General features: G+C 55.3%; 6 protein-coding genes across 6 annotated transcripts; 2 read left to right on the top strand and 4 right to left on the bottom strand.

Annotated features, from left to right (window-relative positions):
- Positions 1-18: 18 nt before the first annotated feature.
- Positions 19-1,176, bottom strand: DSM5745_00278 (aromatic alcohol reductase; the record flags this gene model as incomplete). Its single annotated transcript, XM_026742294.1, has 4 exons — positions 19-260; positions 309-381; positions 437-973; positions 1,051-1,176. The coding sequence occupies 4 exons, from the start codon at positions 1,174-1,176 to the stop codon at positions 19-21; spliced, it is 978 nt and encodes a 325-aa protein (XP_026608139.1).
- Positions 1,177-1,781: 605 nt separating this feature from the next.
- DSM5745_00277 (uncharacterized protein) lies at positions 1,782-3,649 on the bottom strand (the record flags this gene model as incomplete). Its single annotated transcript, XM_026742293.1, has 5 exons — positions 1,782-1,837; positions 1,913-2,092; positions 2,220-3,152; positions 3,222-3,467; positions 3,544-3,649. 5 exons carry the CDS (start codon positions 3,647-3,649, stop codon positions 1,782-1,784), a joined length of 1,521 nt encoding a protein of 506 aa, XP_026608138.1.
- Positions 3,650-4,728: 1,079 nt separating this feature from the next.
- DSM5745_00276 (phytanoyl-CoA dioxygenase family protein) lies at positions 4,729-5,786 on the top strand (the record flags this gene model as incomplete). The annotated part of the gene is made up of 3 exons (XM_026742292.1): positions 4,729-4,930; positions 4,988-5,366; positions 5,441-5,786. 3 exons carry the CDS (start codon positions 4,729-4,731, stop codon positions 5,784-5,786), a joined length of 927 nt encoding a protein of 308 aa, XP_026608137.1.
- Positions 5,787-7,777: 1,991 nt separating this feature from the next.
- DSM5745_00275 (non-ribosomal peptide synthetase) lies at positions 7,778-10,939 on the top strand (the record flags this gene model as incomplete). Its single annotated transcript, XM_026742291.1, has 1 exon — positions 7,778-10,939. One exon carries the CDS (start codon positions 7,778-7,780, stop codon positions 10,937-10,939), a length of 3,162 nt encoding a protein of 1,053 aa, XP_026608136.1.
- A 574-nt stretch (positions 10,940-11,513) lies between these two features.
- DSM5745_00274 (uncharacterized protein) lies at positions 11,514-14,866 on the bottom strand (the record flags this gene model as incomplete). Its single annotated transcript, XM_026742290.1, has 8 exons — positions 11,514-12,090; positions 12,155-12,444; positions 12,493-13,047; positions 13,097-13,205; positions 13,310-13,814; positions 13,862-14,209; positions 14,273-14,654; positions 14,717-14,866. The coding sequence occupies 8 exons, from the start codon at positions 14,864-14,866 to the stop codon at positions 11,514-11,516; spliced, it is 2,916 nt and encodes a 971-aa protein (XP_026608135.1).
- Positions 14,867-16,458: 1,592 nt separating this feature from the next.
- Positions 16,459-22,034, bottom strand: DSM5745_00273 (uncharacterized protein; the record flags this gene model as incomplete). The annotated part of the gene is made up of 5 exons (XM_026742289.1): positions 16,459-16,905; positions 16,974-17,329; positions 17,412-20,020; positions 20,091-20,869; positions 20,925-22,034. 5 exons carry the CDS (start codon positions 22,032-22,034, stop codon positions 16,459-16,461), a joined length of 5,301 nt encoding a protein of 1,766 aa, XP_026608134.1.
- Positions 22,035-23,226: the final 1,192 nt, after the last annotated feature.

The following is a 23,226-nucleotide window of genomic DNA, read 5'->3' as shown; positions in this document are numbered from 1 at the left end:
AGCCCTAACTCAACACGCCTAAACACGCCCTTCCCTCTCAGCGACCGTCAACATCTCCTCCACCGACATGAACTTGACGTTGGAAAAGTACTTCTCCCGCTGTCGCAGTGTCTTCTCCTTCGGACAGGCCGTCGCCCCAGCAACCTGGTGCTGCTCGACCTCGACCACCCCGACATCCTCGATCTCAGGCTGCGACTCGTACTTGCGGAGATCCGAGTTGATCTCTTCAAGGGAGCGGGTTTTCCGGGTGAATGGACGGCCTGTACTTGCTTAGCTTAGTAGTCATATATAATCAGGAACCCACGCACCGTAGAACCTCTCCAGCACCTCAGCAGTGTGGTTGAACGTGCCCCATTCGCCACAGACGTACGTCACCTCTTCCTATACGCTGTTAAAACCCATCAAAGATATGCTGGAGGTTAGGTAGGTTACTCACCCACTCCTGCTCACTCCCCAAAAGCTCACACACAGCCCTCGCAACATCCCTCCCGGCCGTCCAACTCTGCGGCTCCTCGCCCGTCCCCCGAACAGTATACGTCCAGCTGCCAACATCAATCGGGAACTCACCCTGAATGTACTTCATATACGACTGGCTCGGGGGCAGAAAGTAATCCATGAACCAGCCGTGGTTGAACAGCGTCCACTGCAGCCTCGGCCGACCGGGTTTCTGCTCCAGCTCGCGCAGGTACTTCCGTATCGGTGCGCGGGTGCTCCCGTAGGATATCGGGATGTCAGGGAACTTCTCGATATCGCCCGCCCATTCGGAGGGGATGAAGCGCTTGCAGGTGTCTGAGCTTAGACACGCGGTGATGAAGGTTTTGTGCAGCGGGATGTAGTCGCTGTTTGGACAGCGGATGAGCGAGATTAGGGCGGTTGCGCCGGTCGTGTTTAGGATGGAGACTAGCGAGGTCTCGGTGTAGTCGGTTGGGTGGATCGTTGTGTGGGGGAGGCAGGTTGGGTTGGCGGCCGAGGCCTGGATGTAGAAGTTTAGTTGGCGTCAGCCATGTTTGACTATATTAGGAGGGTATGAGACAAGAGGGCTAGGGGTACCTTGCGCGTCAAGAGAGCCACAGCAAACCGGCCGTCTTTGACAAGTTCCTCGTGGATGTAGCGGCCCAGGTCGCCTGTTCCACCGGCGAGGGCGATGACCTGGCGTTCGATCTGGGGGTATTGCATGGTTGATGTTGGATCGGAAGGCGATGTCAAGAATAGGTGTATGCCAATCAAGTATTCGGTGCGGAAAGCGTTGGATATCGATCTGAGGATGAGTAGTTCGCTGAACAGCCAGGAGTACAGGAATAGAGAGAACCTAGGCAGCCCACTCGATTCCACTCAACTTAAAGGCAATATACAAGACTAACAGTCCTTAATGTAATGGAACTACGAAGACGGCACCACCTAAGCTGAAGACGTGATGCGCAGAGAACAACCGAGGTTCAGGCCCGAGCGTCAGGTAAACAAAATAGCAATCAATGGCATGCATTTCAGCTCGCTGGTCTACCCATTGGCTAACAATTTCCTGTACAACTTTGCCTTTTCCTCTGACGCTAATGCTATACGGAGTCCGGAGTATACAAACAACCGGCAATCACACGCGTCAGCAAGCCAACATGCAGCCCCAATCACAGGAGATCTCCGTGTCCGACAAACTGGACAGCCCGGAACACAGCTGATTCGCTAATTTATGCAGCAATTACAAATAAACGCCACGGTAACATCTCTCCCATCACGTAAACCAACCACTGCCATCTCGGCCGGCGTTCTACGGAGTACGGTACAATCTACCCACTCCCCAGGATAACCCCCGTCATAACCCCTGTGACCAGACACATCACAGCTGAAGGCGCGAGGATCCACGATCAGCCACTATTTTTTTCCAAAATATCGCTTGTGGGATAAGGGGGAGACTCACCAAAAACAAAATTCATCACATAGTACCCCAAGCTCTTCGTCAACGCCCCAGAGACAAGCGGGCCCAGGAACATGCCCAGCTTCCAGGTGATGTTTGATAGCACAAAGGCCCGCGAGTACAGCGAGATGCCCCCGCCCTGCACGAGCCCCGGCATTTCGGCCGCGACTTCGTTGGCGCCTCCTGCAGGTCGAGTCAAGGGTTAGCCAGGTGGACCGGAGTTTGCGCCATGACATCCGGCTCCAATTTCCTCCTCAGAGACCAACCCCTCGGAAACCCCAGTGGAAGCAGAAAAGCAGAGTATACTCACGCAGAACCTCCACGCCCCCAAACCCGAGCACCAGCGTCCTCGCAGCCCCAATAGCAACCAACATCGCAACATAAAGCACCTCGCCATTCTTCCCATCCGCCCACCCGAACCCCGTAAGGTTCGCCCCCGGCACCCCAAGTAACCACAGCGACGGCGCCATGACCAAGAACCCCAGCGTGACCGGCCCGCGCATCCCAATCCGATCCTTCAACCAGCCGATCGGGAAGACGAGAATCGACGTCGGCGCCTGCAGGATCAGAAAGAGCATTCCGGCGCGCAGACTATCCCAGTTAAATGCGTCGCGGATGTGCAGCGGGATCGTGGCTTCGAAGCTGGCGATCAGGGCTGCGAGGAACGTTTCGGCGACGAGGGCCGTGACGACGCGCTTTTTGCAAAGCATGCGGCGGTAGATTGTGGACGAGGAGGGGGGTGGTGGGATTTCCTTCTGCGGGTTGAAGGTGTGGTACTCTGATCCCGCACTCCGGTGTCTGTTGAAGGAGGGCGGCGCTGGGAGGAGTCTGTCTGATTCTTGCCCGCCCATTTCGTCGTAGTAGCTCCGCGCGTAGGACTCGATGTCTCTGTCGCTGTCGCTCTCTTCCACGACCACCGGGCTTCCGTTTGCGCCATTTTCTCTGCCCTTGTCGCATTCCTTGGGAAGCAGGTACGGCTCGATCACGAGCGCCTGCAGCACCGAGCCCACGAGCAGCACCGCAAACGCCGACAGCCACGTCACCGCGTACGTCGAGAACTTGTAGACCGCTGCCGAGAGCGCCGGGGCGGACAGGAACCCGCCTGATATCAGGAGCACGCAGATCCCCATCGCCTTGGAGAGGTGCTCGGAGCCTACGGTGGCGCCGAGCATGGCCATGCCGGCGATGTAGAGCAGCGAGCCGCCGATTGTTTGGATGAGGCGGCCGATGATGAGCCCGGTTACTGGGTTGTATGTCGGTTAGTGTTTACGGTGTGATGTCACGGACAGAAGGAAGGAAGACGTAGGCGTACATGTGCTGGATCCAGCGATGACCACTGTCCCGACCGTGTTGACGGCGTACGACCATAGCATCAGCGTGTTCTTGCGCGACACCTTGTCCGACAGGTGTCCCGTATACGGGGCAATGATGATCGTAAGCAGCGCATTCATGGACAGGATGACTGACGTCAAGAGCTGGACTTTCGACGACGGCATATGCAGCCGGCCTTCGAGGATGTCCGGCATGATTGGGACGATGAAGCTGAACAGGAAGCTATCTACATGGGCCCGAGGTATCAGACAGATCAAACATAATGCATGAAGCGAGTCAAGCGTTTGCTGGGTGCAGCGTACCTGTAAACATGGCGATCGCTATGCTCGTCACAATGAAAGGCTTCGAGCTGCGCCAGGATAGCCCCCAGGGGCGGGGGGCTGCTGGGGACTGTGTAACGCCGGTCATCGTGGGCAGGACAAATGGAATGGATATCCCGGGGATGGACAGACCGTGAATGAGAGAAGAACCAATTCCAACAAGGTCTCTCCAGGGAACGCAATATATAGCAATGTCCGTCTACTGCTCTAGTGCTCACCATCAAAGGCAAATCCGTGCCCACCAACTCAAAAGCGATCTATCAATAGCGCCGCTCGCCTTGTGTCCCATGATACAGCGCAAGGCCATTCTAGCTGGACGACTGACCCACAGCACGGTCGTCTTGCAGTTGATCATCCTATTCCTGCGTGGTTTCAGATTATCAGATAACCGGTTTGCAAATCAATGGCGCCAGATTATTGATGACGTGCAGACTTGCAGCACAGCAGACGGCGAGAATTCCGTCGATTGGGAAATAGGCCTATCGCCTCGGTGGCTCAAAGGTATGGTAGGGTACGCTGGCGGCTATAGTACGTAAGATCAAAGCCAAAAGCAATATTCAGCTGAGATGGAGCCACCGCAGTGCCATTGTAGGACATCAGACAGCTAGGAAGGTCGTTCTTGTCACTTTCACTCCAGTGATATGCAGAGCTAGACGCGCATACTGCACCTCCGAGCCTTCGAGCACCCGCCGAGGCACAGTGGAATTTGTCAAGCCTGCAGACCAACTCAATATTTGGAACCGGGGTGATGCTGAACGAGCGGAGAAGACATCACTCACAAAAAGCAAGTAAGAGCCCGGGGCTGAGAGGTTGCACAGCATGGGATGGAGTTGGACAGGCTGGCTCGCTTCAGGGCTCTTCATTCGCCTCAACCCCGCCCATAATCAAGCTGCCATGTCGTACAGCCAAAGCCAATTGACGATCCATCACCTCGGGCTGGCCGTCGGAGTATTTCCCCTCACCGGGTGAACTTCCCCCCTGCACACAATGCCATTCGGTGCGTCTTTGGCTGGGCGCTTTCAGGGTGACCCTTGAATGTCTGTCTGGCTTTGGTCTCCGCACGACTCATATATCGCCCTTATTGACATACCAACATACACACCCAAGCTCCTTCAAGTCAAGAAATCTCCGGAGTAACCTAAGGTTCAATTTCACTGAACCATCACAATGGCCCCCTCAAAATCCTTCCCCCCAGGCCTGCAATACCTCCCCCCGACCAGCGCCCTCGAGGACATCCTAACCCTGCTCAAACGCGACGGCGCCGTCGTCGTCCGCTCCCTCGTGTCCGAATCTGATCTTGACGACGCCTACACAGAAATAAAGCCCGCCCTCGAAGCCGACGCAGAATGGGACGGCGAGTTCTTCCCGAGTACGCCCTCCCCTCCCTCTCCTCCCAACTAATCCCCCGCTAACCCCCCGTGCGCAGAGGAAACCAAACGCGCCAACGGCCTCATCGGGATCAGCCCAACCTACGTGCGCTCGCAGCTCATGCACCCGCTGTTCCAGGCCATCGCCAACCACTTCCTGACGACGCGGAGCACGTACTGGTGGGGGGATAAGAGGAAGGAGTCCGTGAGTCTGCCGTATGTGACGTCCACGGTCGCGATCCAGGTTGGGCCGGGTGCGACGGCGCAGCCGCTGCACTGCGACAGTTACATCGGGCACCGGGTTGTGGATGCGATTGATGCGTGGGATGACGAGCGGGATTTGAGGAGCCGCGAGACGAGCGTGGGGATGTTTGTTGCGGGGTGTGATGTGTGTAAGGAGAATGGGGGGACGCAGGTTATATTGGGGAGTCATCTTTGGTATGTCCATGTCCATGTCCAGCCCATCGAGACCTTCCACGGTGAGCTGGGATGCGGCTAACCAGGCTCGACAGGTCGTCCTGCCCCGACACGCCTCCCCCGCAGGAATCCATCATCGTGCCGACCCTGCGCAAGGGCGACGCGTTCTTCATGCTCACGTCGCTGATGCACGGCGGCGGGAACAATACGACCACCGACCAGCAGCGGCTTGTGTGGTGCTCGTTCGCGACGCGCGGGTTCCTGCGGCAGGAGGAGAACATGTTCCTTGCGGTGCCGCAGGAGGCCGTCAAGCAGTATGATCGCGCGGCGCAGCGGTTTACGGGGTACTATGTTAGTGAGCCGGCTTGTGGGGTTGTTGAGCAGCGGGATCCGATCTATGTGCTTTATCCGGAGGAGGTGGGGAGTCATGGGGGTTTCTAGGGGTGGTTGGAGTTGGGAGGATGCGTAGGGATAGGAGAGTGAAGTGTAGGTAGTGGAATTACAATGCTTTACGTGGTGCTTTGTGTTGTCCTGTATCCTTCATAACCTAGATGGCCAGGAGCTTGCCTACAATAGGGTACGCCGGGGACATGGCAAGCAATATCGTTAATCAACCAGGCAATGCCCGCTTTACAGGCTAAAATCCCAAGTTTCAAGCAGCGTATCCATAGCTCAAGAACGAGATCTGCAATTATTGTGCTTTTCTTGCCGCCCTCAGCTTACCCTCCACTTTGTGACAAGATGTCGCTTACATGTTGAGATTGACTGTGATATTGGGGGAGGTCTCCGCATTCTCCTCCTCAAGCCGTCTCATCATCAGCCAATGGAATGGCAACCCAGAACCAACACCATTTTCCGGCATAGAAACAACGCATCTAGGCATCAGTATATGTGCCAGCCAATCGCCAGACGACCGAGCAGGTCCCGTTCCCCGGGCTCGCTGCAATTCCGGCTCCTTGGCGTCGGTATGAAAGGTGATATGATGTGCTGCGTCGTGTCCCCGCATCATCAGAGCCATCCATGCAGTGTGACTGTGAGGGGAATCATGGCGGGCTGAACAGCCAGAATCTCTTCGGCCGGAACCTAGACTAGCACGATCTATTGATGTAGGTCAGAGTTCAGCGAGGCGTCTTGAACCAATGGGGATCTTAGGAGATCCGAGAGAGCAATGCCGCAAGGACCCGGGGTGTATGCAAGCTGTGCAACGAGGCAAGTCATCAGAACCCAATGTGAGTGGACTGTGCCGCACAGTGAGATGATCAGACTCCAATGGCAGGGATTGGCCTTGGATTGTGGCGTCAAGCTCTTCCTACGGAGTAATGGTAATGCCGAACTATTTGTTTTGACGTGGGAAGGGGCATAGACGTATGCCGGGCATTGTGTGACAGTGACAGCTTGGCCATATGCATGGGAAAGCCAGCCCACCTATCAGGACTCGTCCTAACCAGCCTGCTCGATCTAAGATCGTATATCCGGCTGATGGTGTTTAGGGATGCACCTTGGGTTGAACCGTGCACTATGTCACGCAAGCTTTGAATGCCAAATAGCCAATAGGTAAGCCCGAATGTGCCGTGCTGGAAAAAGGAAACCTAGCTGATGCCCTAAATACGCAGCCATATATTGATGAAGTGGGTCGCGGGGGAATTCTTCGGCATCTTTGATATATGACCAGCCAGGCAGATCGGCGGACTGGAGAGGCTGACGCTGACCCGCTTCCACGGCTGAACAAAACAACAAGGTACAGTCCAAGAAATCGCTTGTGCCATTCTGTTTCCGTTGCAGGCGGTTCCCAAGTTGACTATTGTTATCGGAAGCCGCGGCATGCGCGTCTTGATCTACCTGGGCCAGTCGCCCCGGCTGTAGGCCATCCAGGACGATGGTAAGAGCATCCACCGGAGCTCAGCTTGCTCTACAGCTGAATCAGGGCCAATGGCTGCACAGAAGCGGCCCTGACAAGCAGCTGTCCTCTCACTTGCATGAACATTGTCATCTTGTCGAACCTCAACAAGTGGATCGATGTCTGGCAGACAGACTGGCCCCGCTCCATCAAGCTAGATGTGATACATGCCGTCGATCGCCAAGTAGCGAGACCCCGCTGAGACATCGGGAACCGCTGTGATTTGGCTGGGCTGATTGAGAACTCGACGCAGGAAGTCAAGCTCGCAGGAAGAACCCGGGTCCACGGGTTAACCCTGGGTACTGTGCAGGCCTCAGCAGTCCCGACGTCAATGTGATGTATCACTTGGTCTCATCGAAATGGCGCAATTGCATTCATCACGCCAAAAGCAACGGGGATGACAGGCTCATTGAGTTACCTGGGTGACGGTGATGGGTAGAAACCCGTCCGCGACGCCATTCAGGCCTTTCGCTTCTCCCATCATTCTCGTCATACTTGCAAGCACCGGTCCAGTATCCAACGTACCTTTTCCATCATGGGGTCCAACTCGCAATTCTCAACGGATGTCGGGCTCGCGCGGCTGCTTGAGCAAAAGCTCGGCCAATTCAGCGAACAGGTGGCAGTCGAACAGGGGACCCAGAGGATGACCTTCCGTGACCTGCATGTTCAAGCATTGGCACTCGCGCATGAAATCCGTGTGCGGACGAATTCCCAACCAATTCCAATCCCGATTGTTGCCTCGCGAGGCATAGAGCATATTGTATGCCAGGCCGCGGTGGTGCTTGCCGGTGCAATCTGTGTTCCGCTCGACGTCGAGCTCCCCGACGATCGCCTTGGAGAGCTCATTTCCTATCTTGAAGGTGCTTGCTTGCTGCTCACGGATCCAAAGAATCAGGAACGCTGTCTGCCCACGAATATTCCACACGTGGTGGTCGACAGCCGCATCCCGCAGTCGCAGCAAGTCGGGAACGGTGCTTGTAACAAACACGAACAACTTGACCAACAAAATGGGCACGCTCATGATGAAGTCGCTACCAATGGCCACGATTGCAACTCTGTATCCCACATCTTTTTCACCTCAGGCTCAACCGGGAAGCCCAAGGCAGTGCAAGTTCGGGCGTCGGGTCTCCTCAATTTGATCTTCAACGATTTTGCACCACTAGGACAAGGCCAACGCCTTGGTCATGTCTGCAACACGGGGTTCGACGTGTCCATGTGGGAAATATGGTCGGGCCTTCTTCACGGCGCGACAATTGTTGTCTTCGAGCGAGGCGAGATCCTAGACGCGCACATCATGGAGCAGAAGCTCCGCGAAGCCAGGATCGATGTGATATGGCAGACAACGTCTCTGCTTGGAATCATCGCGCACGTCTGCCCGGCAGCCTATGCCACGGTGGATACGCTCTTGACGGGGGGTGAAGCAATCAATATGCAGACGATCAGGAGAATCTTCGACCACGGCCCGCCGCGCAGACTGTACAACGCGTACGGCCCGACTGAGCTATCTGTCCTGGCAACGTACCACCTTGTTTCCGAGGCGGATCTCGACCGGGACCTCATACCAATTGGACGCCCGCTTAGTGGTTACGATGCCTTCGTGGTCGGTGAGGATATGCGAGAAGTTTGTGATGGCGAAGTTGGCGAGCTTGTCGTTGGAGGCATGGGGGTTGCTGCTGGCTATCTGGGCAACCCGGAGAAGACGAGCAAGGTCTTTGTCCATGCGCCTCACTTGGTCGACGTGGGTGGGATTGTTTATAGGACGGGCGATCTGGTGCGAAAGAACGGCTCTGGTCAGCTGGAGTACCTCGGACGAAGGGACAACGAGGTCAAGATTGGCGGACAGAGAGTTGAGCTCGAGGCCGTGGAGCGGTGTCTTCTAGACACAGGATTAGTGTCGCTGGCTGTTGCATTGCGAGTCTCGGAGCGCTGGGCCGGGGAAGGATCATGCTCGTCGCTGCTGGCCGCGTATGTTGTTCCCATGTCGGACGACATCGATGACAGGTCGATATTGCTGGCCTACCAAGAACGCAGTCGGCATATGATGGTTCCTCGACTGAGAGTTGTGTCCAGAATACCGCTGACAGGGAGTGGGAAGATGAACCGGAAAGCGCTTGCTCGCGAGTTTGAGACCGAGATGGAGGGCATAAAGGGGGGTCCAGTGCAGCAACAACTCGTGGACGCAGGAGATGAACTGAATCAGATCTGGGCGCGCGTTCTAGGACGCTCGCTCTCCAGTCTGTCGGCGGAGGACGACTTCTTCGCTCTTGGAGGGACTTCACTCCATGCGGTGCGTCTGGTCCATGACATCAATCGATCGATGGGCATCTCCCTGGAGGTCGCCATGCTATTCGAGAATCCCACGCTGGAACGAATGTCAGAAGCAGTTCGGAAGCTGCGCAGTCATACGAATGGAAAGACGGCGGATGGGAGAGTGAAGAAGCCGCAGTGGGTTGAGGACATGGATCTCGGCCAGGACTTGCAGGTTACAGGCGCGCCCGTGGACTGGCAGAAGGAGTCCGAAGGCCGCGCCTTCCTCACCGGCGCAACAGGCTTCGTGGGCGCCATGCTCTTGGCCCAGCTTCTGGCCCATCCCAAAGTGACAGCAGTCGCCTGCCTGGTGCGCGCCAAGGACAATCATCATGCTCGTGCTCGGCTGCGAGAAGCTCTCAGCAAGTACAACCAAGCCCTAACTTCATCTGAAGCGGCCAAGATTGTCCCTGTTGCTGGCGATCTGGCTCAGGACGACCTTGGCTTGGGTGCAGAGAACTATCGCCAGTATGCAAACTGGTCCAGCGTGGTCTTCCACCTTGCTGCCCACGTCAACTACATCGAACCGTACTCGACCCATCGTCCCGCCAATGTCCTGGGCACGCTGAATGTCATCCGCTTCTCCCAAGCCTCTCGGTCAAAGTCACTTCATTACACCTCCAGCGTCAGCGCGTACGGTCCAACCGGACTCATCAGCGGAACGAAGTACCTGGCAGAGGACGAGCGGCCCCGAGAACACATGCAGTCCCTCGAGTATGACACCGGCTACGCGCAGAGCAAGTTCACGGCGGAGACGATCGTATGGAATGCGATAGATGCCGGGATGCCGATTACCATCTACCGTCTCGGAAGCGCTCTGCCTCCTCATGGCAACAGCAAAGCCCTGAAGGCCTCGGACGACTTCTTCACCCGTCTACTGAGGACATGCATCCAGCTCGGCGTCTATCCGTCTATACCTGGCCACAGGGAAGACCTCATCTCCATCGACTGGGTTACATCATCTATCCTGCACATCTCCTCCAAGTCAGCCAGCGCCCGCCAGGCCTACAACATCGTGCACCCCCATCAACAGGTGCCAGACCTACCAACCATCTTCCAGTCCGTCAATGGCTACCTTGGACGCCGCCCCCTACGTGAGCTCCCGTATCGGGAGTGGCTGGACACCATATCCCAGCCACCGGATAACCCGCTGACTTCTCTCGTGCCAATGCTGGAGGAACCCGTCCGGGACGGGCTTTCGCGGTGGCAGATGCAACAAGCCGTGCCCAAGTTCTTGACAGATAACCTGCGGCGAGTGCTGGTCGACGCGCCGGAGCTCTTAGACTGCCTGCCTCCTGCGGAGCTGATTGAGATGTATATTCCGCACTGGGTCCGCGAGGCATCGGCCAGTCAAGACGCTACTGCCACCCTATTAGCACCCACCAATTAAGCATGGCAGTCGCAAAGGTTCTGTGCTTCCTATGCTTTTCCGCATGCTGGTACACTCATGCAGAGTGGTTGAGGGAGTCATAGCAGTCAAAACACCGTTGAGCTATGGTGGGGTTGTCAGCTTATGCTATTTTATGTATCCTTTCAACTATGGCCATACATATGTTTCCGTCATGCTCATGTCTCGTTTTCTGGATTAACCATATCATCTTGAAAGAAAGTAGAAGTCCCTACAAAGTAAACCGGAATATGTAGACTGGTAAAGCAATCTTAGCATACACGCCCCCCCTTGCCTGGCCCAACTGACCAGAATACTCTATTCTCAGATACCTCATCCTACTAGGTTAGGTTGTATTTCCTGACGGACGTAACAGAAAACAAATACTTGAACTTATACCTTGTCTCCCAAATGTCAATATATAAGATATATTTGAATGCAACCTTGCCCTGTTGAGCCACGGGGAGCTGGCAGCATCGAGATGTTAAACATCCCATTTTACTCCATCCATACCTAGGTAGTGTTGACTGGTATCTCCCAGGTACAAGCAGAGTCCAGCAAGCCGACTGTTCCCACTTCACTCCCCACCCGTCACCCCCTCCAAGCTCCTAAAAAGGCCCCTCCACTGCTCCCCCTCATCCTCTGCCCTATCAAACAAATCCCCATTCACACTACTCGCATCAACCAATACGTCCCCCCGAACCAGCATCTCCCCACACGCAATCTCCGGCCCAAACTCCTCCAGCGAGGCCGGCAACAAATTCGGCCCGCTCTCCTCAGCCCTCTTCAAATCCCGCCAGATCTTGACATGGAACTTCTGCCCCGCCCGGAAAAAGAAGTCGCTAGGCCGCTCGCTGCACTCCGTCGGGAACGGCTGCATCGGTGCCTCGGGCGTGTTTGTGAGGGCGAGGATCGCCCCGCGGGCCAGCTCGTCTCCGGCGAGCGGGTAGTCGAGGCTTAGCTGGACGTTTGCGGCGCCGAGCTCGATGTTGGGCGATTTCAGCAGGATGTGGCTGATGTGGTGCTGGGTGCTGGAGCCGTAGAGGTAGAAGGGCATGTAGGTTGCTGGGTAGGCGGGTTCGCGGTTTCGGGAGGAGAGGGAGCGGTTCTTTATCACTTTGGTGATTGTGGTTTTTACTCGCGAGATGGTGTTTCTGGACGGGGTTAGTGAAAGCTGCCTTAGCATCACTACCATATCCATGTGGGACGGCCGCTCACCCATCTCCGTCCACCAGGTCTCCTTGGAATGTAGCCTGTCCGTGATTGGCGACTTTGTTCAGCAGGGTCTCGAGAATCGTTTTGTTGCACGTGTTGAGGGATACGACGCCCTTGGCTTTGGCCTTGATGTACGCGTCAAACCCGGCCGGGCTGAATTTGCCTTTGAGGATCAGCTGGCGGCGGAAGCGGGCTTCTTGGAAACGCGGCCGGTAGACGAAGAAGATGTCGCCTGTGCCTTGGATGTAGAAGCGGTGGATGTCTGGTTTGATGGCGTTGCGATCGCGGCAGACCTGTCGAGCCATTTAGTATGGGTAGGTATGGATGGTGGAGGTGCATACCTGTACAGCATCCTCGACGACAGCCCGGAACCTCTTGATAAGATCGTCAATCAACTCATGCTCCGTTGGGAACGCACTCATGACCACATTGCGCAGGACCATGAGGTTCTGCTTCGACCGCGTAATGCCGAGACGATCCATGAAGAGCTCCGCGCAGGTTCCGTACTCGTCGTGCTTGAACTCTGTCGATGTCAGGAAGAAATCTTTCTCTTTGGGCTCGTCGTTGGGCGAGCTGATGGACAGCTCCTTGACGACGCGTAGCATGAGGTAGTTGGCCTCTTCGATGTCGTCGTTCAGCCGCCCGTCTTCGTACCGCCAGTTGAGGGCAAAGGCGTTGATGTTCAGGTCGGAGCCAAGGGCGCGCAGGAGGTTCATTGTGTGCAGCTTTGCATCGTTGGCGACAATCTCCTGGTTTGTCTTTGGCAGGATCTGCTCCCGGATAAAGCGCTTTTCGCCCTCGACGTCGCCTCCGTTCACTTCGCTGGGGAGCCGATTGAGGGCCACGCAGATGAACGAGTCTTCTCGGGTTGTCATTGCAGCCCAGTGTGCGGCGAGCTAGGCAGATGTCAGTTTCACAGGGTGGATAGGATACTAAAGGACTTACTCGAGTACAGGTGAATGTGGCTTCACTCAGAAGCGCCCCGTATCCATTCTGATCCAGCCCGATGCACTCGTTGGCCAGCCAAGTGGCCATGGCCGCTGCACCTGGCTTGCTATTTGCCTTGGTTAGCACCCATCTTCAACCTGGCCCGTGCCTGCTCACCTCCCCTCAACCCCGTAAATCCCAATCGACGTCAACGACCCCCGTCCGACATACGGACAGGCCCAGGTAATAAGGCTGCGCATGCGCTCATCCCGATAGACCAGTGCGCCAGCCGGGTACGGGATATATCCCGCCTTGTGCGGATCAATGGTAATCGAGTCCGCGAACCGCATGGCAAGCAGGTCCTCTTGTGTCTCAACCTTCAAGCCCAAATCAGGCACAAAGCCCTCATCGCTCGTCGACCCTGCAGCCTTGAACAGATCTTCCTGCTTCTTCAGGTTCCGAGGGAGCATCGAGGTAAAGTACCCTCCCCAGGCGGCGTCCGCATGGACAAGGAACGACAGTCCCCGCCGCTGGAAGCGCTTCCGGATGCGCAGGATCTCGCTGAGTCGGTCGACGGCTCCTTCCTCGGTGGATCCGATTACCGCGACGACGGCGTACACGGCTTGTTCGTTGCGCAGGCATTGCTCGAGTTTGGACACGAGGTCGACGAGGTCAACGCGTGCTTCTGCGTCGACGCTCACTCCGATCATGTTCTCGGAGCCAATGCCGGTGATGGCTATGTCTGTCAGCTCATCTCCGTTTGAAGAGCTGGATTATACTCACCACCCCCTTTCGGCCATGAATAGTGCTTGGTATTGGTGAGCAGATACCGGGAAGGCTTTGTGATCTGGTACGCCTGTTCTAACTTGGTCTTGCCGACCGTCTGGATGTTATACTTGTCGATAGCGTCCGCGATGTAGGCGGGAGACACCCCGTACTGGTCATGAAGGAGTTTAGGCAGGTCCAAGACCGTTTCAGGCCGTAGGTTTAACAGCTCCCACGTCGTAAGATCCGCAAAGTTCTTCTCAGCCCCAGCGCACGTCTTCACAAGGAAGTCCTTCCTCGCAAACTGGAGCTGGCCGCGCTTAACCGCTTGATGAAGCGACAGTGGGTAGAACTTGAGGTTGCGTGCTGCGCCATATCTCCCTTAGCCAACTAACCCTAACCCCATTGATATCAATGTGGTGAACTCACCAACCCAAATACTCTCCAAATTCGCAACACTCCCACCAGACGTGACATGCCCCCACCCCGTCGGTTGATCCGCGACGCCCTTCTGATTATTATACCCCAACAGATCACACAGCTGCTCGCCCACGAGGATCTCCGCGGCCGTGGAAAACGGACTCGCTTCGATGGCCACGTTGTTGGGGTTATACAGCATCGTCATGAAATACCCCAGCAGCGAAACCATACTCAGATCCGTGCACATGTGCGCCTGGTACCGGGGCGACCAGAAAGGCACGGACTTCTCGCCGAGGAGCTTTGCGGCGCGGCCGATGACGGTGCGGAATTTCGCTGTGAGGCGTTGGAATTCCGCAGACGCTTTTACCTCTGGTGGGATGAACTTTTTGTCCTGCACAGTTGTTAGCAGAGGCTCTGTCCCCACGGTAGGGGATGTCTGGTTAGGGAATTGACCGGCGGCTGCGGAAAGTACGCCTTCCTCGCCTTCTCAAGCTCATTGAGGATCGTTGCAATGTTCGTCTTGAACTCATCCAGGTTCTCGGCTTCGGGGCCGATGAAGTACGAGCTTATTGCTTGGTGCGTGACGTCGCCGCGGGCCGCCATGTTGACTTTTTTATTTTGAGGAGGAGAATATTGATCGAGGTCTTGATGTGAAAACTGCGAGAACGCGAATATATGGGATTAGGCGAAAACAATCAGCAAAGAGAGCTTGACGGATCAATCTCATAGGCACGCAAGTGGGAAGCGTGTGCCCTGATGATTTTATGCTCAGTGTGATGAATCATGGCGTGCAGGATTGGTGGCATGGACAGGCTCTCTTCGTGTGTCAGACTGCATTAATGGAGGCTGGGCGCCGTACTGCAGATCGAGAATCCCTTCAAGGGTTCGCAAGGCATGACGTGCACGTACCCAGTCTGAGTTGTTATTCGCCCGTACATTGGATAAGCGCCCAGATACCATACCCCGTGCAACATATTGCTTTTTCTGAGTGGCTGGCTGAGGGTACGGAGTAATCCACACGTAATGGGAAACGATGCATCTTCCTGCCATACGTACAGAGTAACTTGTGCCACTACCAGCGAACTCCAGACCCAGCTCCAGGATGGCTTGCGGGGTGCAGCAGGGGCGAGCAAGCACTGAACCTGTGGTTCGCTGGTGGCTTCAGCTCTGAGCGATCAAAGCCATCAACCGCGAACACGTAGATAAGCGGAGTTTCTTTTTGCAGATTGATCGTGAATGGTTGGCTCTGAGTTGACCACGTTTACTTGCAGCTGGGGAAATAAAGTGCCCTTGAATGTAGTTGTATGCGTGTAGCTAACTCCCCCGCCGTACCACTGCACGTCAATCTCGCTGCATCTTGCTGTGAGCCCTCAGAGTGAGGTCAGCATCAGACACCCCAGAGCTCTCGCGATGGCATGCGCCATGCCTAGCCATGGCAGTTATAAACATAAATTATGGTAGTATGCACTGCGTAGACCATCCCCATCAAGCAAATGAACAGACAGAGTCAAGTGCAAACCGGACTCCTAAGAGGCTATCAAAACCGGAGTATCTACCTCACGTCATATTCCAAACAGGCCCAACCCCGCCATCTTGCAGGCTTGCCCCTGGTCTATTCTGGAAGTGTCAGAGCTCTGGAGCCAGACTCTGCTGGGATTGCATGACCATCCGCCATCGGGAGCATCAACAGCTCAAGTTGTGGGACAGAAGTGTCACAGTCGGAGAGTCAATGCGAGCGAGGGCAGCAGTACGCAGAGATTTCAGGCTTGATAGGGGCTAGCCACAGAACTACTCCGTACAAGTCTGGGCTTTGAGGGCAACTGCATGAATGACATTTTAACACTGGATCAAGAAAGCCCGGTTGTACAGTTCGGAAAGGATTTCGAATGGCGACTCAATACTTATGATAGAATTCTGCGACCCTGGAACCGTGCGAAGTATCGCATCATCGCTCGGCAACGGTAGATCAGAATTCAGTCAGGGAGACTCTGCGACGCGGTATACATTCCAGTACTCCAGAATTTAGGTAGTTTTCATGGCCCAGCGCACGGAGAAGCAACCCTAATCAAAAGGGGAAATGATACACTGCACCTGCACATCTGCAGGAACGTGTACCTACCTATAATGGTTATAGCTTGCTAGGGTATATACGGTTGTCTGCTATTAACTCTATATAGCCCAAAGCCACCAACCATTCAGTAGGGCCCAAATCCGCCACCAGGCGCAGTCCACAAGTTCTTGTAGTTGCTGCGCGTCCATATACCCGCCGCACCATGGCGGCTACCTCCCGCGGCCGGGAACTTGATGCTGCCGGCCCTCATGTCTCCGTTGTCAAACTGCTGGAGCCAGCCCGTGTTCCCAAATTCGGCCTGGTAGTTGGCTCTGGCTGCGGTCCTCCACGTCTCGCCCCGGGTCTCGATGTCCCTGAGGTAAACGTCGATCCAATAGCAATACAGCTCGCGGAGGCCGCGATTCCCCCTCTTATCTGGAGTTACATTTGGAGGAAGACCGATCTCATCTTGCTCGGAGCCCCATATGTACTCCTCGTCGAATTCATAGAGCGCGACGGCGATCCCCTGCGACGCTTCGACGAAGGTTGCCCACACCGCCGGGATTTTCATGTACCAGAACACACCTGCGGTCTTTTGTTTTGATCGTAATGTTAGCGCCACAGCGGTTGTCTGGTGAAGGGAGCAGGAACCCAACTTACACTTCGATGCCGGTTGCGCGTGAGGCTCTCGTCGTTGTTGTCGTTAGCGGTGGTCGGGTTCTTTCTCCCGAAGAAGCTGTTCTTTACGGAGTTCATGTTCTTCTCTGCGATGACGAGTCCTTCTAACTTATCGTCGCTGCCGATGTTCAGGAAAAGGCGTTCCCAAAGATTGGTTGGAGGGCCCCCCAGGTCAACCCAGTCTGATGCTGCAAATGGCGCCCTCGTATTGGGCGCCAGCCCGATCAAAACCTCAGACACCCACTCTCTGCTGGCTGTGGTGTAGCCGCCCGGTAGGGGGCCGTTGATTAGCCACTCCAGGAAATACTTGACGGTTTGGGCCTCGTATATATGCTCGGCTGGGGTACACAGGTTAGCTAAGGAAGTATATGGACGTATTGGCAGCTCGCCTGTGCTCCTGGGGAGGATTGAAGTACTTACTGACATATTCGTCTCCAGTCAAGACATATTCATTCTGGCTGAGAAACACGACTCGGGGGCTGCACTTTCTAGGCGCGTATCCGTACCATTTCTCGACGTCATCCAGTTTGGTCGCCACCCCGCACGAAGGGTAATAGACAGCGGTCAAGGTTTCTGTCACGCCGTTATAGTCCCACTTAATGGTCTTTGCCTTACCCTTAACACGTTTCTCCAGTCCGCTCGTGGTAAGGTCGTCGTTCGGTCCGCAGAGCTCTTCGTCCGCCGCGCCGGGATAATATGCGCAGACCGCACCATCTCGCTTTCTCAGGCTGTTCGTATCATAGTCTCCGTAGGTGCATTCGGGACACGGACTAATTTCCTCCTGTTCGTCGTTGGGACAGCCAATAGGGATATTAGGGAGCAGAGGCCCCCAGACCTGTGCACGCTTGCCTAGGAGGTGTTTTCCGTGTGCTGTGCTGTTGGCGTCGACATCGAGGTAGTTCCGGCGTTGAAGAGTGCTTTCGAGAACGCGGATCGAGGAGTTGGTCGGTGCGTCGAGAGCCGGAATTTCGCTGCGCTTGGTGTCCGGGGTCCAGCACTTTGAGTACAGTTCGATGTCATTGCTGGGGAGAAGGTAGTAGGGTGTCTTGGGAAGTGCCCAGTCAATGGCATCCGGTGCGTCGATGGTAGCGTACAGATCCGCGCCTGCATCAATTCCAACGCACACGTTTGTCCCGGAGCTCCCTGTGCCCGCGGATGCGTGGAATGTAATGTGGCCATCGGCAGTCAGTCGCACGGCACAGTCCTCAATGTCGAAGAAGAGATCATCCCACATGATCCCGAACGATATCGATGGTTTGATGTGGGCCGTCACGTACCCGTTGACCCCGACAGACCATTCGATCTCCGGCACCTGGGGCGTCTGGAATCCATCCTTGTTGGGCGACTTCTCGAGCTGAGGGGTGTAGTCGTTCTTGTCGGTCTCTGGGATGGGGTAGGTCTGTTCGATGTCCCAGCCAGCAAGCTTGACCCTGCTTTCGAAGTTGACGCCCAAGGTTGCCGCACCCTCGATCTGGCCATTGACTTCGAAGTTAGGGCCAACTGTGACGATGCCCGGAACAGTAAAGGCAGCCCCGAACTTATCGGCGGAGAAAAGGCGCTTGTTGCCTGTATCGAAACTGTACGTTGCAGCACCGTCGATGACAAACGAGGCAGTGACCTCGCCTTTGGTCCGGAAATATAAGAACGAGTCGCTCAGGTCAATGGGACGGTGGTCCAGCTTTGCAATGACTGTGAATCCGTAGCTGACATGGGCCTCGACGTGGGTTTCCGCATGCACGTCGAGGTAGGCCTCTACACTGGGGCAGGAGAGCTGCTGATCGACAATCTTCAAGATATAGTCCTCCGTGAAGTGATGCCCGAACTCAATGGTCTTTTCCACAGTGCCGATAATGTTCCTCAGCCAGTCAATGATACTACTCCCGAACCAGCGTTTGTGCAAGTCCCCGCTCGAGACGCCGCCGAAGTGTGCATCGTCACGCCACTCTTCCTCCAGCCATCGACGGTGATTCCCGTTCACATCATGCAGCTCACGCTTGCGTCGTTTCTTGACGTCTGCGGCTTTGTCGACAATGTTGTCCCAATAATCCACGTCGTTGCTGTAATCAATCCGCAGATTGGTCTCACCCAGGTCGCGCGGCACGCGTTTGAAGTCATAGTCGAATGTCAGGTCATATACAGTGTCGAGGAGGCCACGGCGTGCGAGGGAGCCGGGAAGTGTTTGGTTGACACTGGGGGAAAGGTCCTTGACAACAGCATATTTACCCGGCCCGCACCCTTGCGGCATTTGGATGATTGTCCCCGGGGCTCCATGTCCCCAGTGGATATTCCCGCAGTTTGACTGCTCGGATGTATCCGTACAGACCATCCGCACCCTGTGTTCGCCAATTGTAGTAGCATCCAGACAGTCGAATACCTCCCAATGGGAGCCGTCTCGTTTGTCAAGGGACTGCTGGATCTCAGCCGGGCTGGTCATCACAACGAATCCAAACGGCGCTTCATCCGGCTCTTCTTCAAGAATCATGAACTCCTCTGGTTCAGATCCACCCCAGGTAGGGTCAACCTTGAGCACAAAGTCGGAGTTGACTTCGTCCTCATCGGGTGCATCTGGGAAGAGATATTCCAACGGAACCGGGAGAAATGGGGAGACACCATCCGGGAGATCACAGCAGAAGGTGCGCTTGCGGCCGGTGATACCACAGTCATCGCCCTCCCCGTCAAATGAGTTAGTGACGGCCACTTGCCAACCAGTGTCGCAGTGGTTATCGAAGCAGCTGCCTGGTTTGCCGTGCCAGGCGCAGTTCTCCCACTTCTGCGCACTGTTGCAGCACAGTTTCTCCTTGCACACGCTGTCCCGCCAGGTCATCTCGTCTTCGTTGTCCTTGCATTGCTCATCACATCCAGTCCATCGACAATCTGGCTGCTGGACCTCTGTTGGACAACAGAAGAACTTGCGGCCGTCAATGCACCAACTCCCATGGTCGCCCCATTTGGACGAGACAACAGCAACCTCGCCATCATGACACTGACCGTTGCAGAACTCTCCGCCATCGTCTCCGCCGTGCCATGTACTGTTCCGAAAGCCATTGTTAGCCGCATGTCTGTCACTTATATTGGGCGTTAAGGCTTGGGATTACTCACCATTTACTAACATCAGGGACTGACGAAACCGGACAGCATATAGCTTGTTCACCATCCGGACGGTTCAATGGCCAGTCGTCGTCACCGCACCAGAACGTATCCGCCTTGATAAATCCCTCCTTGCAAGTGGGGTTCTTGCTGCACTCGCTTGCATAGCACTCGCCCTCGGAGAGTTCTTCCCAGTTGTCAGCACCCTTGGCCTTCTCGCCACGGAATCCGAGCTTCTTGGGGTAGATCACGCCGGCCAGTGCGTTCAACTGCGGAGTGTCAAGGTCGACTGCCCAGATCAACAGACCGCCGAGGCCCTTGCTGTTAGCAAACTCGATCTTGGCCTGGATAGTGTCCTGGTCGTCGAATGACACCCACTGGTCCTGGTTCCACGTGATATACTTCACAGCATTCAACTCGTCATGGACAGGGTCAAGGTTATTCTCATGAATGATATCCATGATCTCCGCATAGGACAGAATACCTGATTGCCCTGTACATGGACCAGCGCTGCCGCCACCTTTGAAGAGGCACCCGGGTTGGGAACAAGCTGGGTCTGCTAATTGGTACGAGCGTCCATAGAACCCTATACCTAGGTTGACTTTAGAGGGATCAACGTCGTTTCGCCAGAGTAAATCCAGCGCCTTGTCAATTTCCGTAAGGTTTGTGTGCGCGAGGACCTGTGAACCGATGGGGTTGTTTGAGTCCCATATGCCATGCAAGTCGTAAGACATTAGGTTCACGTAGTTTACTATATCGGAGCTTGCTTTCAGATCGAAATGACGCAGGTACTGTAAGTGTCAGCTTTGGGTCTTTGCAAATGGTCCATGCTGAGACGGCACTAACCCAGTAGCTGGTTGGAGCAGTAAAGGAGATCTCAAAGTCGGTGCCCCTGTAGAATGTAGCCAGACTTTCCAGAAGCTTTCGAAAGTTCCTCCCATCGTCTTCGTGCCCGCCTCTGTCCTCAGCACCCGGATACTCCCAGTCGAAATCGACGCCGTCGAAGCCATAATGAGATTTGAAGAGTTCCAGCTGCCCAATGAAGGTCCCTCGCTTGTACGATGAGGAGACCATGTCGCTGAAGACGGGTTGCCATACAGTGTGATTATCATTGAAGGCCCAACCTCCTAGCGCAATGATGACTTTCAGATCTGGGTTTCTCTTCTTGAGGCCGGCGACTGCAGCAAATGTGTACTGATCAACGGGCTCGGAGGCCCCGTCGGCACCGTCGTCCATGGGCACGATCTTATACGTTTCCGGCTCAATATATCCAAAGGCGTAGTAAAGATGCGTTAGACTTTCCACCGGAACATCATCAATGTCCATGTTGATGCACTTCTTCTGGTGATTCCACACTTCATAGTACCCGATAATGCGGTCTCGAACCTCGCTGCCAGAGGCTCCAGAGCCCGGTTGGTCGCAATTGCTCTGACAACCCGTCGGCTCGTCGTCGTCATCGTCATCATTGTCCTCACCTCTGTCGCAGAACTCGGCCGTTGTACCACAGAACCCATACTGACTGCAGCAGACGTTGAGGGGACACTCGTCGCCCTTTGTCTCGGCATAGACACCACACTCGGCGTGGGCATCGCAGTTACTCCAACACACATCGTTTGGAGACTTCCCATCTTCACCACAGTACTTTGGACCGAACCCGCAGTATCCGGACTTGGCACAGCAGGCCCCGTTGCCGCAGGGCTTATTCTCGTTGCAAGAGTACGGATCGTCGTCGGTGTTTGCTGCTAATGCACTATGGATACGGATGTTTGTGGGTGTTGGTGCCGGCTCAATGGTTTCGTTCGCATCGCAAACACCTTCTGGAGGGCGGATTTTTGCTTCAAGGTCCTTCGCGTCGTGAAGGATTGGCGAGATGGGAACGCAGACTCCCTCGCGAGCAGCATCGCGACGGCCATGTGGGCGTGGTTTTGCAATGCCTGGGATTGCATTGGCCAGCATTGCGGCCGCGAGCAGGCTGTTCAGGATGGCCACTTTACGTGGAAACATTATATATAATAATAACGCATAAGTGAATATATGGAGACCAAAATATGAAGGGAGGACGTGGGCTGGTGGCAAGGGCTAGGACTGCCTCGAGTGAGGGACAGTATATTAAAAAAATCAGAGTAAAAGAAAGAAAGACCAGAGAGGTCGTAACTCGCTGCGTGCCTCCGAGGTGAATCTTGGATATCTGTTTTACAAGAGCTAGACCAGCCTCATTAAGTATCTACGCGTACCTATCCATTCTTCTCAAGGGCCGCCCTTCTCCTCCGTTAGCTCGGCTCTCCTGCCTTTGCTGCGATGGCAACTCTGCCCCGAAGCTGCTCGTATAGCGGGAATTCCAGTTTCCCATTGGATTCCGTTCTGTCGCCCTAATGCATGACCAAACCACGACTTGATTGTAGGCCTTGGAGGATTTGGGCCCAGCACCATTGGCGCATCCGACATACGCCGTCGTATTATCGGTGTATCAGAAATGTGATACGGATTCCCGAGGTTCCTCCAAGCGCCACGACTGGTACCTAGGGGCAGACCCTTGTTTCAGTCGGAAATGTTGATCGGCGCTGTGCGGCTGTAGGGGTCCTGGGTTGGACGCGGCTTAGGGTTGACCCACAGGTATGTAAGGCTAAACGGGGCGAACACGGCCCTGGCCGCCCGCCTGGCCGATCCCATCTCTTGTAAATTGCTTGATGGGGTTAGACAATGCACTTGTGATATGATACAGAGCGCGTTATGGGCCCCTTTGCTAAGAATGCTAAGAACCCTGCTAGTTACGCTATTTGTCATGCTCAAAAGCAACCCTACATTCCCATGTGCACCTGTGATAGCCCCTGCCCTTGCAAGGCAATCTCCGAGCATCGATCAACTGACATTTGACAACAGCTAAGCGAGCCGGACCGTCAGGTACCCGCTGGATCCGTCCCCTGATACCTCGAGGCGAAAGGGCATCCACATGCCGATTCAGGCTAATGCAGGGGTTGCCCACACTTGCTCAGTCTGGAGGCTCGACCAGAGTCCCCGTGCAACGCAAAGTTACCAAACGCCCCGGCCTGACTTGGATACTGCTTCACAAATATCACTTCCAGGCTAGGTCTGTTACTCTCGGTACTTCCAGAGTCCCTCAACTCTCGCCATTCCATTGCTCTGTTCC

The sequence above is a fragment of the Aspergillus mulundensis genome (genome assembly GCF_003369625.1).
Source record: "Aspergillus mulundensis strain DSM 5745 chromosome Unknown scaffold_0, whole genome shotgun sequence".
Classification (NCBI taxonomy): domain Eukaryota; kingdom Fungi; phylum Ascomycota; class Eurotiomycetes; order Eurotiales; family Aspergillaceae; genus Aspergillus; species Aspergillus mulundensis.
This window is presented reverse-complemented; position numbering and strand designations above follow the sequence as displayed.